The sequence below is a fragment of the Nelusetta ayraudi genome, unplaced genomic scaffold (genome assembly GCF_046127955.1).
Source record: "Nelusetta ayraudi isolate G7.1 ecotype Tasmania unplaced genomic scaffold, CSIRO-AGI_Nayr_v1 ptg000016l, whole genome shotgun sequence".
Lineage (NCBI taxonomy): Eukaryota > Metazoa > Chordata > Actinopteri > Tetraodontiformes > Monacanthidae > Nelusetta > Nelusetta ayraudi.
Genome location: NW_027466066.1, coordinates 4,291,691 through 4,306,416, shown reverse-complemented (window position 1 = coordinate 4,306,416; position 14,726 = coordinate 4,291,691). Strand labels below are relative to the sequence as shown.

Genomic DNA, 14,726 nt, shown 5'->3' with positions numbered 1-14,726 from the left:
GTATTTAATTTACAAAAAAATATATTAAAACTGGAACTGGCCCAGGGTATCTAACCACGTGACACGGCTGTAGTGACCTTCTGTATTTTACTTGTACTTCATCATTACATCAGGCAAACACACACATACACACCAGGTTAGGGACAGAGGCGTCGGGCTCACCTGCAGTATCTGGCAGCGGTCCGAGGTGCAGTCGATGTTCTCACAAGGCTGGTACATGCCCAGTGTCACACAGTTGAGGAGGATCACCATGATGCTAATCCTCTCGAACCACGTAACGACAGGACGGAGGTTAAGGAGCATAGAGGCGGCGACAGAGGAGGAAGAGGAGGGTGAGGAAATGGATGTTTTTGCATGAAGACGTGGGGACGATGAGGACGGGAACAGACTCACGCGGTTTACTGAATGGTGTTTGAAGGCCAGCTAATCACTGTGAAGCAGGTTTAAAATGATATAATGTGAAATTATTGCGATTAGGCCTTGAATGACGTCTTATTTTGAAAAACACATAGTACGAAACTTTTTTGAAAAAAAAACAATAATGTGAAGAGAGACAGGATGCATGACTCAATGAATGAATAAGTAACCGGCGTCGCCTTTCAAAAAAAACAAAAAAAAAACAGAAACATCACAAATTTCAATTGACCAACACATCCTGACATTCAATGTAGAAATGTATTAAATAAGAAGAATCTTAGGCTGGTTTCTTCTCTATTTTTTTTTTTTTTTTACTTCTGACAAGTCACTATGACTGTCATGTACTGTGTTTATATATGTGCAGCAGCAGCAGCAGCAGCAGCAGCAGCGACTCACTCACAGCCGTTTGCAACGCGACGACTTTCTCAGAACAGTCGTACGACGACATGAGTCACAGAGCAGAGCGACGACTGAATATAAACCAACACCTTCAGTGATTTAGCTGTTTACCTATTTTTTTTTTTTTTTTTTTAATATCTCCAGCACGAATCAGCACCCAGCCGACATTCACTCACTGCTCTGTAACCGCTCGGCTCGTTCTTCCTCAAGTAGTCGGATAATTGCCGTGTTTATTTATCGTGTGATCACGCACCCGAGCAGGTGCCAAGGTGAACGACAGCAACAAACAACAGGTCAGGAGTCGAACGTGTGTTTAAACTGCTCACAGCGAGAGCTTTTTAAAACGTTGCGTCCTCTCGAACGCGTGTTCCCAACCAAAGCGCTCGCAGCCATTTTCGCTCTGGCAGCGAGTCACACGCACTCAGGACTTGAGGGGGGACGGCGAGTGCAAGAAGACACAAATTAAGCGGCGAGGAGCAGGAGGTCCGGATCTTTTGTACGAGCTCCCCCAAGGAGAAGGGACGAAAAAAATGAAGCGAAACAAAAAAAAAAAAATTATTCCAGAGAATTTCGTTTTTTTTCTTTTGCTTGAGAGAAGCATCTGTTTTAACATTCAAATTAATGCCGTTGATGGATTTGTGCTCACTCTCGCTTCGGGAGATTTGAAAAAGAAAGAAAGAAAGAAAGAAAGCATCATTCTTCGAGAGCAGCAATTACACCTTGCATGACTAATTAGCAAAGAGACATTTAGCCCGAATCTTCTGAAACGGAAGGAGATTTTTTCCCCGCATCTCTCTGTGATGAGGCGGAAAAAAAACATCCGAGTGCAGCTGGTCCGTTGTGACTTGGACACTCGTGATGGCACTTAGCAAAGTCAAAACAAAAAAACAGAAACATTTGAAAAGCAGCACGAGGCAACGCCTTCTTCACAATTCAACAAATACAAATCACAATTTTTAGGAGATCTCCACGTTCCGACAAACATTACCACACAAATCTGTGTCAGTCGGATTTTGTCACATTTTCCATTTAAACAGTACGTCTCTCTCCCCACACACACACACACACACACACACACACATACACACACAATCCATTAATCTCTCCATCCCGGCCGCTCCTCTCTCTCTCTCTCTCTCTCTCCCACTATCTCTTTAGCAGCGTTCTCTGGGGGTCGGGGGAGAAACAGCATCAGGAAAAATGTGCAAAAGCAAATGTTATGATGGAGCCTCAGAGCGCCGAGTCGCCCCACTGCCGTTACATAACGAGGGACGGCGAGGTACGTTAACATCAGCAATTAAAAGCTTCACTCGCTGAGCAACCATCGATTGCCAACTTAAAAAAAAAAAACAACAACAACAAAAACCCAGCACCCTGTCTTATACACTCCTGCACAGCAGGGGGCAGTGCATCCAAGAGTTGGCATTTAGTCTGCAAAGGGGAATGAAGAAACAAAAAAAAAACGAGATATTTTGGAGAAAATCAGACAGATTGCGGGGAGCCGCGATTCTGCCGTAGATCGTCGTTAGCAAGCGTTGCGGCAGGTGCCGCGGTGACGGCAACCCCGGCGACAATCTCGGCAAAGCTCCTTTTTAACGGCTTTTTAACGCCTCGTGCCGAATGAGATCTCCCGCTACGACCTACTTAAGCCCGCAGTCGGAAACCCCGGCTATTCTTTCCCGAACGTTCCCTGATTACCAAAGTGCCATCCGCAATCACGGAAGTAGCTCACGGAGGCGGTGCGGGGGAGGGGCGGGGTGGTGGTGGTGGTAAAACAAATAAATAAATATATAAATGGTAAAAAAAAAAAAAAAAAAAGAAGAAAAAAAACGGTGGCGTCTTTAAAAAAGGGTTCAGATCTTTCCTCGGCGAAAGCTTTGCTTACAACTGAAGAGAAACACCGAGTTTCTCTCAGACGTATGGAGGTCCCAACCCCACTCTGACTTACAGCGCTCCCTCTCTTTGTCCCCGACTGCTTCAATTCCATTTCGTTTTCCCCCTCCTTCTCACCCTCACACCAGCCCGCCGCCTCCGTCCCGCTCCCCCTTCCATCTCCGCTCGCGTTCGGAGCTTTTTATTTATTCCCAGGTGTGACAGAGCAAATGGTGGACAATTTTGCCCTGCCAGCAACAACAAACTCACACATTTTGAGACACATTATACCTCGACAGGCAATGAAAAATCAATCAGGCCCCTGTGTGTGTGTGTGTGTGTGTGTGTGTGTGTGTGTGTGTGTGTGTGTGTGTGTGGTGTGAGTGTGTGAGTGAGTGTGTGTGAAACACTCCCCTAGCGCAACTAAAGACCCTGCCCCGAGGTCCAGCGCTAGCAAAAACACCGAGCCGGGAACCGAAGTGCGGCCTGAGATGCTGTCAGAGGAAAACACGCACGCAGTACGCAAACAAACAAACAAACAAACAAACAAACAAACAAACAAACAAGCAAACAAACAAAGTTGTCTGACTTGTTGTCCGGTCTCTTTGCAGTTAGCTGGCTAGCGGTAGCAGGGACGGGCGAGCGAAGGAGTCAACTGAGAAGAGGGACGAGTCTGTGAAAAGACTTTTAAAGTTTTTAACTGATCTTCTCAGACTCGTGCAACACTAGCGCGAAACATAAAGAAGAAAAGAGCGGTGTAGAACTATGTTCTGGTCTTTCTCCACCCTGACCCAGTTTATCTGAAAAATAGAACAAACCAAAAAACAATGATGAGGCCTCTCCCATCCTAACGCGTGTGCAGCCTTTTGCGCTGACATATAAAGTGAGTCAGTGCTGCTCTGGGCTCGGCCCCTCTGCCACAGTGGCCCCTGACTCTTCCCCCCCCCCCACACCCTCCGAACCCCCACCACCCCAGAGAGAAGCAGCAGGCAGGCGGGCTGACTCAAGCTGGCCGAGGGCCGCTGGCGTCGTCCTGCTTGGTAGTCGGCCGACGGCGTCGATGCTTCACATTTTGTTCCTGCGTGGACAAAAGACACGAGAGGCGTCCGTCAGCTCTGAAAGCCGACCAATCCGGTGCCTCCGAGATAAGCTCGAAAAGGTGGGCCGCTTCCTATTGGTGCATTTGTTTTGTTTTTTTTCCACATTCCCCAGCGCTAAATAAAACTGCCCCTTGATGCCAAGTATTAAAAAGGAGAGTGGAAAATGCTTTGGATGGGAGCTTCTCAAAGATTCAGACCTTCATCGCTGATGTATTAAACCCATTTTACAGTTTCTACAACCAAAAACGAACCCCGTGTTTACACCCTCCAGCAAGAACACTGGACTGCAGCTTCCTGCTAAAACTGAAGCTTTGTTGAATCCTTCGCAAATTTGGGAACGGAGGGGGAAGACGGCCGCAAAGCAGGAACCAACAACCCGGGCAGAGGGTTCCTTTCACCGTGATGCACACCACCGCCCTTTGTGACATCACAAAGGGGCCGATCTCCAGCGGCATCGCTCGCGCTGTCTGAAACGATGGAGCTCAGCCAAAGAGGTGGGGGACGGACCTTCTTCATTCCACCCATTGGCTGGATCAGCGCCAGCTGTGACATCACGAGGGGCCGTTTGGAGGGTCGTGTGTGGCTTTTCCAACGCTTCTCTCGGAATATAAACACCTCGTCGCTTCTTCGTCTCCCTTTCCCCACGAGGACGTCCACCCCTTACGCCCCCCCCCCCCCCCGCCCCCCCGCTCCACCACCACCACCTTTTCGCTCCTGTAGGTTTAATCTCCTTAGGATTCCGAGGCAGCCACCTCCCTGTCTGTTCCCTCCCCCCCCTCTCCCTCTCCCTCTCCTTCCCCCTCCCTCTTCTTCACTCCGTCCCTCCCCTACTTGTCTTCTTTACGTCCCTACCTATTTTTATGCCCGTCTCTCTCTCTGTCAATACACATTTCGTCACGCGCCCGCCGCTCTTTCAGGGCGTATTCACCGCCGCTCAGCTCTTCCCTGCCTCCGTCTGCGGCCATTGATTCACTTCCTGTTTTGCCAGCCGGCGCTGCTGCTGCTGCTGCTGCGTTAGAGGGACCAAAAAAGAAGGGCGGGGGGAGGGGGGAGGGGGGCGAAGAAAGAACGGACCCACAAAGCGACGCCACCTTGTTTCTCTCCACACCTTTCGGGGGCAGTGGGTGGGGGGGTGGGGAAAAAAAACATCCCCATCCAACAAGGCCAAAAAAAAAAATCCCGATTATCGAAAATTAGAGTCCGCCGTGCGTGTGTGGAAACAATTTGTTACCTGAGTGCGTCTCCTTATTTATTCATCTCGGCGAAGTGAGCTGTTGTTACTGGCGGAGCGCAGAGGCGAATTCAAATTAAAGCTGCGCAGTGGCGGAGAGCAAGCGGGGCCCCCCCCGGTTTCATCGTTCATCTGATTTGAAATTGTGCGTTTGAAAAAACAAATGTGTATGTACGTGACTGTGATATGTTTACATATCTATTGTTTTAACAGCCTCCGCATCTCAAAGTGATGTCAGTGTCACGGTGCACTTAAAATATTGAAGCCAAACAGTAGCGCCGGGGGGTGGTCGAATAAAAAATAAACCAAGGCGAGACAATTAAAAGGCACGTAAATAGGTTGCGCTGCGCAATTACTCTTGACTGACGCGTCACTGCTGGCTGTCGTTCAGCAGCGATTAGGAAAAGACCTGGAAGGAAGCGTTCCAATATCTGCCACAGCTCTCCGCTGTGTGTACTCTCTCCTGCACCCCCGGTGTCTTCGCAGCTTTGTTGCATTTCTCCCCCCCCCACCCCCCTCTTTTTTTTTTCTTTTTTCTTTTTTTATGCGGCATGTAATAAAGGCGGCTCTGCCGGCACAGAGGAGAGAGAGAGAGAGAGAGAGAGAGAGGGTGAGAGAGAGAGAGAGAGAGAGAGATGGGGGGGAGCGAGAGAGGGAGGAAAAAAGATAATAATTTGCCTTCTATACGTGTAAATTATTTAAGATCCTAATTCTATTTCCAGTGCGACTCCCCCTGCGCGCCTTTTACAATGGTAAGAAGTCACGCGGGGGGGTCTGGCGAGCATCTCGCGTCTTTGTGAAGAACACGGTGACTCATGTCTGAATGAGATTTGGGTAATTTGCAGTGAGACTCTCTGACATGACTCCCCCCCTCCCGAGAGCCTGCATCTGTACGTGCGTGCATGTGTGTGTGTGTGTGTGTGTGTGTGTGTGTGTGTAAAACCCTCAGGATCAGTCTCATTCAGCGTGAATCAAAATGACATCCTGCTTCTCACTGTGGAACTGCAGCCGGCGTGTGTACCTTCCGCCCAATGAGAACGCAGCATGATAGGTCATTCGCTGTTCCGCGCGCACGCACACACAGGCAAAGTCGGAAAAACTCTGACTTCTGACTTTCTACCAATGACAAATAAGGGATGCGTCACTCCTGTCCACAACAATCACACAAGAAGCAAAATTGAAAACGTCATTTCTAACCCAGCACGCTTGTGTTTCGAGCTCTGTGACTCAGACTGCGGTCATCGAAAGCCTAGCACGCTACGGTTAGTTTAACTAGTTTAGCACGTTTAGCTAAAGTCTTGACAAAGTCTGCTGGGAGTAACGTGGAAACATGTTGCCTGGCAAGAAAGCCTTCAGTGCCATTTATCTTATGGAATAAATAAATAGAAATTAGATATTCTGATTAGAGTGGTGTAAAACTCCGATAGGAAGATAAGCTAATCTCTTTTATCAGTTGCTAGGCTCACTATCACTTCCTGTCTTCATCTTCTTACAGGGCTCTCCAGGGCACCCAGTGCATTTTTGAGACCATCTGGAGACCCTTTCCACTGGAGCTTGCAAAGATAGATGAGTTAAATCAGCTGCCTTGCAAGGTTCCATTCGCTCACTGAGTTACTTTCTCTTTGAATTACTCTCTTTTGTTTTTTTTTTTGATCTCCAAAATCTTCACAATTGGTTGCTTTCTTTGACGAGTGCGTCTTGACATTGGCTCCAGTGCACTATGAGGGCTCCATCTGCTGCAGGAGGAATCGTTCGGAGTGCAGTGATGGCCGGCCAGGATTTGAGAACGTCTTCTCGTGTCCTTGGCACCAGACGGCCTCAAGATTGTTTGGGATCTCTAACTGCTGTAACGTCCCACCCTTCACTCTCTCAGAACACCCTCCCTCTCGATGATGGAGTGGCCAAGGCAAACCGCCAAGCATCTCCCCGCCTCCTCCTCCTCCTCCTCCTCCTCCTCCTATCCCTCCCGCCTCACACCAACCCTCGTTTTATCCCTCTTAATTTCCCTGTGCCTTGTGGGCAAATTAATCAATGACTCCATTTATCTGAGTTTCTGTCCGACTGGTTCCCCATCTGGTTTTCTCCGTCTGACCCTCCAAATTCTTGGCCTAATTTCTGTTTTTCCCTCAACCATGTCCATTCTGCCATAGTGTCAAAAGCTTAATTTACTTTCCTTACAACGTCGAGCAAATTTTGAGTAAAGCATTGGAAATTTGCTTTTAAATTGAAAATATACAAACATGCTATTCTCTGTGCAAACAGCAAAAAAACTCAGCCATGTCCACAAAATCCAATTCACAGGGCTTTCAAGCTGTTTTAACTTTCATGGATCCCAGAAAGGATTAGCAGTCTTCCTACATAGAGAGACCAGAGGCATGCCAGCACCAATACATATCAACTGAGCTGCTGCTAAAATATTAGCGTGGATGCAAAAGTAGCGGTAGTTTTATCAGCACTAGTTGTCATTTTTACATGAAGAGAAAGAAAAAAAAATAAACAGCAGATGCTGGAAATCACAGCATGTGTTTTACAGCCTAACTGTGGTGAGGAACTGTTGCTAAAGAGATTAGCTCATGCTGCGGCACTTCATGGCGTCTTCACATTAAAAGAAGAACAAAATCAGAGTAAGGACGACTTGACTGGCTTTAGAAATTCTTTATTTTTTTTCCAAACAGCACGTCTGCTAGCCACGACCAGCCAGCGATGTGTGGCAAGTGTGGCCCATGGCACCCGTAGGGAGCTGCAAGCTTTAGCATCCCGGCTAGCGAAACTAAATCAAATCATCCAGGCTTAGCATCCCCTCTCCGAATGCTCGCTGTGGGCTCTCTACCAGATGCACACCTAAGATAAGGACTTAGGGAATTCTCCAGCTGGCTTCCAGGTGAATATCTTACCATGGCACAGATATGGATTCGTTCGCAGTGGCAGGTGGACAATGTGTGAGTAATTTTTTGCTCACTCGACTCGAACAGTTTCTTGCACCTGGTTGATAAGGTTCCAAATACAAGCCGTGTTCATTTCCTCATTCCAACAATTTCATTATTAAAAATTAAGATTCTTCTGGGATAAAATCAGTGGCTATCACTTCCTTCACCGTGTTTTTGTTTAAAATTGAAAAAGCATTTCATTTGCCTGTTGGGGAGGAAAATAAAATAAAACTGGCCACCATCAGATAAGAGCAAATTGTGGTTTGGCTGTGACTGCTTCTTGCCTTGTTTCTGGGCCCAGATGAATCTGAATGAGAACGACGTTTCGGGGGGAGGGGGTGCAATCGGAGTCTTTGTAAGATAATTTGCATTCACCAGTAAACATTGCTTTTTATTAAACACGTTGCGCTTGGAACAAGATAAAAGCAAAGACAGACAGACCCGGTTTAGCCGAATTGTTTTTTCCTCCTAAATTAACTTTTCCCTGACCCCCCGCGTATTAAAGCAAAGACAGGATGGTGCGTTTCGAGGCAACACTGCGCATGCAAATGAGGGCAAATCTACACACACTGCAATTTCAGCCTTCATGTGCTCAGACTTGCCGAGATTTGCAGCCACTTTTCAGCTATCTTGGAAATTCAAGTCGAGCACGTTGCCGGGTTTTCTCGACAGAGCCCAGCAGTCAGCGGAAAAAAAAAAAAAAATGATGAGAGAAGGAGGTTCCACACGTGTCTTTGTGAAACCCACACGCTCTGTTGATAAGCACGCGGCTGCAATATCGAAGGTTCCTCTTTTTCTAACAACAGCCTGTGTCTCCAGCCTGTCGGTGAGCTCCCAAGAAATGAGAAACAGTCCAATTTTTACTTGCATACTTGCGTGTGTGCGCTAAAATGCAAACCACAGCCCTCTGTGATGTCACAAAGGGTCCTGACCCTGGTCCCAAGTTAGGTGGAGGCTACAACACCGTTGGCGGCCCCTTTTGTTGGCTAGTTGTGGACAGTCCAACATCAGTTTGAGCAGGATGCTTAAAACAGTGGTTTTGCAGGAGGCTGTAAACAGAGGGCTATCTTCCCCCCATAACAGTAGCTTCAATGTATAAAGCTACTCCTCTGACATCTGGAATAAACGTTAGAAATCCTAACAATGGGTGGAATATGGTTGGTGGTGGACTGTCGTCAAAGAAGAAGGTAACGCTGAGTTGACAGCTGATTGAAAAAAATAATTAAACCCTAATTGAAATGTGAACAAACGAGCTGCTTAACCGACCCTGCTCGCGAACACAATCAGGCCTTGTTCTATTTAAAGGAAAAAAAATAGATGTATGCACTTTTGAAACACGAACTCTCTAATTTGCGGCTTATTTGACAGCGGCACTGATGATTTATCCATCGCTGGAGAAAGTGCCTCGCCATGTCGATGAGCTCCGGGGGACCTTGTCGCAAAAATAAATAAATAAATAAAGCAAAAAATATTCACCGTCTCTCCGCACAGGCGGCCAGAGAAGGAGACACGGTGGCAGCCACACAGTCATCCTGACACGGCAGGCAGACACCTGGAGCACCTCTCAAAAACCCGCCTATGACCTGTAACCACGGCAACCGGCAGCAGAATAGTTGCAAATTGTGTGTGTGTGTGTGTGTGTGTGTGTGTGTGTGTGTGTGTGTGCGCGCGCAAGTGGGTCGTGCGAGAGAGAGGGATAGCGAGAGAGAGAGAGAGGGGGAAAGTGAGGGAGAGAGATAGTGTCACAAAAAAAAATTCACATGTAAGTGTTTTCTTCCCGGGCTCCGTCTGCCTCCCGCTCCTCCAGCGGGGGTCACTTTTTGTCTGAGTGAAGGCGTGCGAGCAGACGGAGCAACGATCAGCGACCACGCCGGAGCCACTGTGTGTGTGTGTGTGTGTGTGTGTGCGTGTGTGTGTCCCTGCAGCCGGCGAGACGTCCGTGTCCGTCCTATCAGCTCGGCGCAGCAGGTGACTCGCTCCAGTACATTGCTGCTGCAAGTCAAGCTGAATGTACCGCAGACGCCATGGGAAATATAAGCCAATACTTTCCTCGGACTTGTATGTGTGTGTGTGTGTGTGAGAGAGAGAGAGAGACAGAGAGAGAGAGAGAGGAGGAGGAGGAGGAAGTGCCGGTGAGACGAAGAGGAAGTGGAGGCTGAACGCTCAGACAGAAGGAGATAATTAAGAGTTCAGGTTGAAGAGGCGAAGAAGACTACGAGTCGGCAGCAGAGACGCGAGAGGGTGGGAAAGATTCAGGAGGAGGATAAAAATAGGAGGAGGAGGAGGAGGAGGATGGATGGATGAGGAGCGGAGAGTTTGGCGGGTCACTGCGCGGCGCGGCGCCTCTCGCAAGTCTGAACCCCGACACGGGGTCACGGCGTCGGGAGCAGGAAGGACGAGCGAGGGAGGGAAGGAGGGAGGGAGAGAGAGAGAGAGAGAGAGAGAGAGAGATGCAGTGACAGGACGGAGCTGCTGACATCTGCAGGGAGCAAAGTCGGCCTGTTGTGACAAGGAACCGAATCATCTCCGCCCAGCGTCCATCCTTCCGTCCGTCCGTCCGTCCGTCCGTCCGTCCATCCATCCGTCCATCCATGCATCCAACCATCCATTCATTGGCCCCTATGTCCGTTCATTCATCCATCCATCCATCCATCCATCCATCCATCCATCCATCAGCTTCTCCTGCACTCAGGTGTCTCAGCTGACTCAGTGAGGTTCCCAGAGAGAACCCACGCACACCCAGAATGTTCACACAACTCTACATAGAAAGGCCCCCAGAGCCTGGGAGTCGAACCTGCAACCTTCCTGTCGTGAGGCAGGCGGGATTTCAGAGTTGATATTTTCAGTGGCTATCCTTGAGCGACGCTAACCGAAAAAAGCAATCCGATCTCTCGGCAGCAACGTCACGTGACTGGATTTGAAAATACTCAACATCTGATAAAAAACCAAACTTCACGTGCGGATGAATATAAAGCAACGTTTTTTTTCGTCTGTGTGCTTGAATAAACATCATTTTGTAGCCGTGGACGCGGCGGAGGCTAGCGGCGAGCTCGGCTGGAGGAGAGATCCATGGCTCTGTCTTCTCTTCATCCATATTTCAGCAGAGGTCTAATGGGCCGACATGATCCCTGCACACATACAGAGGGAGAGCAGAGAACGGCAGCGGGTCCCAGCTGGGGCAGCGATTAAAGGAGGATCCCACTCTATATTTCAATACAACCTGAAATTTTAACTTTTTACGTTTGTTTGTCCTCCTCCTATTTCTGCCGCTCGGTCCACTCGCGACCCTGAACGGACACGTCCAAATTTAGGCGAGAGCTTCAAGAGCTTTTTTTTTTTTTCCCACAAAAGCCGAACAAAACAGGCTGAGAGAGGCCAGGCGGACGAGTGAGGCGAGTGCCACCGGACGTGAGTGAGAGGGGGCGAGACAACCCGGGGAACAAAAAGAATTCTTAATAGGCTCCATTTGTGATGCTAATTCTCTGGCAGAAAAGGTGGAGGTCCCTCTGTCGTTCTCACTTAGATAGACCCCCCAAAAAAAGCCTCTTTGTCGTTTGATCTTGGAATGGAACATGGCAGCATTTCTTTGCAACGCCACTCAATAAAAAGAAGAGATATTTTTTTTTTTTTGTCTGATGTGGTGGTGGTGGGGGGCTGCTCAGTTGCTCAGTCCGTCTGAAAAATTCCCAGAGGTCCAACAGTCCAAAGATAATCCAAATAGAAAGGGTTTATTCTACCTAATAAAGTGTCAGGTGAGCGTGATGTCACAGTCACGGCCAGTTTTGAGGCTACTCAGGTCTCCTGTGGATGCCCAAAAGTAAAAAATGTGATATTTTGGCACAGTTTCCTTGTACCCCGTAGCCCGCCTCCACTCCCCTCTCCCCCCCCAGGTCCAGTCGGACTGCTATGACAGCTCCCACACAGCGTCTGCTCTCGCAGCAGTCAGTCGACCAGCCCCGAAACACCAAACCAAGTCCGTTCCACCTCCTCAACAAAGCACGAGTCCTGCCTGTGAGTGACAGCTACATGACTCACACCCCGAACTCCCTTTCTGAGCTTGTTGTTTATCGGGGAAAAGGCAAAACTGAAGAATTGACCTCTGCTGTTGAAGGAGTTGCTGGGGTTGCATCGATTTCTCGCTCAGTAACGTAAAAAAATAAAATAAAGTAAAGAACAGAGGCGACAGCCACCGTGAAGCGCCCTTGCCCAATTAAAGTTGAGCTGTTTCCTTTGTCTTTGCTTTTCTGCTGCACCCGTCCCGAGTGATTCATTTGTTTTTGTTTTTTTTGGTGAGGCTACCGACGACTTTGACTTTGCCATTTGGAGTCCGTTATGTCTCCTTGTTCTCAACTGTTTTTGGCCATCATCATTCACCAGGTGGTTGAGAGCAAACGTTAAAACTGATTCACAATCAAACCCGACGCCCCTTTTGAACAGCAACGTGTGGACGTTCTGTTTACCTCGGATTTTCAGAATTTTGGCCATGGAATACACGTTGATGCATTCAAGATGGCAACATTCCAGTTTTCGGGTGACGCTATGGGGCGTGCATGTTGCCTCTTAGGACTATTAGCCCAGAACAAATTCAAATACTGCAGTTACTTCACTGACCTATGAGTCACGATTAATCATCTCTATTCATTGGCCTGACCCTGCTAACGCTAGCTAGCTAACTGCAAAGACGAGACCAGCCAACAGGCCTCTTAACATTTCCAACTACATTTGTATAAATACATCAAAAAGCTAAAGGCTGAATTAGCCCAGCGACAAAAGCAACAGCTCTGATTTATGCTTTCCACTCGACTGTTGTTAACCCTGCCTGCAATAAGCCTGAGCAGTGAACGAACGAATCACTCAGTATCCCAGCCCCACTCACAAAATGAATGAATCACTCAATTGCTCTGGGAGTGGGTGGAGCTTGTGTGATGGTATGGATTTTCTGCACACTCAGAGAAACCAACTCAGTGAGTCAAAACCCGATTCCCTTTGACTCGATTGACTGTTTCCGTGAGGAAAGTGGTGGCAATGCACACAAGGTTCCTCCCACTTTCTGACTTTGAATTCCGACATCTCTGATAATGTTTGAGTCATAACACACTTTTATTTTCCCTTTTACAGCCATGGCAGGCAGGTCCCCCCTTGCAAAATATGCCAGATTTCCCTTCATCTGTGTCCCAATGAGGTGCTGTTGTTTTTTTTTCATTCGATTCAGAAGATGCTGATTGCTACAACTCCAGCAAGCCTGAGACAAGCCTCAACCAGGCTTTGTCACTCGTCTTCAAGTCAACTTTGTTTGGGCCTCATTTACAAGGCTTTAAGACGCTGAGTCTGTAAAACCAACCAAATCTTTTTAGGACCTCCCACCCCAGCAGTTCTTCTGCTGCTCGTCAGACTACTACAATATTAATCCACATGTGCTGCAAGTCTGAAATGAAGCGGATGATGAGACTCAATAATGCATTGGGCCCTTTTCTCTATCTCTTACATTCAGGTAGGGGCTTGTCCAAAAATTAAATTAAAAGCTCGGCCTAAATAAAGTTCTCCCCCCCCCACTGTCTGGGAAAGTTTTTTTTTCACCGAAAAACAAAGAACTTTGTCCCTAATTTTAGCTTGTGTGTGCGTGTGAGTGTTTGGACTGCAGGCAAGTCTCTATAGACACGTCAGGCCAGCGGGAGAGCCAATGTTCCTGTCTTTATTAATTACCACCTGACACAAACACAAACACACGAACACTGGCCTGAACATGCATTACTTTTTATTTTGGTGGCTCACAGCTCGGCCTCTGCCTGTGCGCTACACGTAGCCACGAGAGGAAGCTGGTAATTTCTCCCTGTGTACCCTCTGCACTGCCTCGTCCTCATGCTTGGTTAGACCAGGAAGGGCACTGACGGAACAGATGAAGCAGAAGGACGAGGCAAGCGCCGCGCCCCTCAGGAGGCCGCTAGCATGACCTGGTAAAAATCCATATGCAGGCTCTGACCAAACAAAATGCTGTCTGTATTTTGGGAAATCTGAATTTCTCTTTTGTCTCCCACTTCTGCCTCTTTCAGGACAACGAGAAGCGTGCAAGCAGCTGTGTTGTTCTGTTTTTTTTTATCCGTCACGTTCTGGCGGCTCACCGCAAGTGGAGCGGCGGGGTAATGAAGATCCAAACCGAGAATAAAGGATGGGGGTCATTACCGCGGCGAAATGGCCGTTTCCTCATTTTAATGTGCCTGATAATCAGGCTGCTCGCAGAGGGCGCGATGTGAGGCCACGCCGTGGCTGCCAAACTCCAAACTACGACGAGATGATGAAAGAGCGGCCGGACGGCTGCCAGTGGGAATCACCCGTCATAGGTGTCGTCGTTCGCTGGCGGGCGAGATCATCGACGCCCAGGCGGTTATTGTGAGCTGAGTTTTAAAAGGCGGAGCTGGAAAGACACGCCGCGGTGAAGGGCAGATGCGATCGGCTCCACTATCAACACCATCATCAAGGTGTCCTTGCGGCGGTCATGTGATCGCCTTTGATTATGCAGTCGGCTGGCTGCGTGTCACCACGACCGTGCAGGGGCGACGCAGCTATTTACACTGAAACTCTTTAGTCGAATGGCAAATCGATGCCGTCGCAATAAATATCACCGAGCAGTGAATATATGCAGTAAAGGCACTTTGCTGTTTGAAACAATGCAGTTATCAATAACGCTGAAGCATCCACTACACTCACTGTTTTAATACGGAGGGGATTGGTTTGTGTGTGTGTGTGTGTGTGTGTGTGTGTGTGTGTGTGTGTGTGTGTGTG

The 14,726-nt window shown here is 48.3% G+C and overlaps 1 protein-coding gene across 6 annotated transcripts in view; it reads right to left on the bottom strand.

Moving 5' to 3' along the window:
• cacna1ia (calcium voltage-gated channel subunit alpha1 Ia) overlaps positions 1–269 on the bottom strand; it is an 84,341-nt gene extending 84,072 nt beyond the window's left edge. For all 6 annotated transcript variants that reach the window (XM_076023998.1, XM_076023997.1, XM_076023999.1 and 3 more), the window contains exon 1: positions 163–269. In XM_076023998.1, the coding sequence (XP_075880113.1) occupies positions 163–252 (90 nt within the window). In that variant the 5' untranslated portion in view covers positions 253–269. The remainder of the gene's footprint in view (positions 1–162) is intronic.
• Between the last annotated feature and the right edge of the window lie 14,457 nt (positions 270–14,726).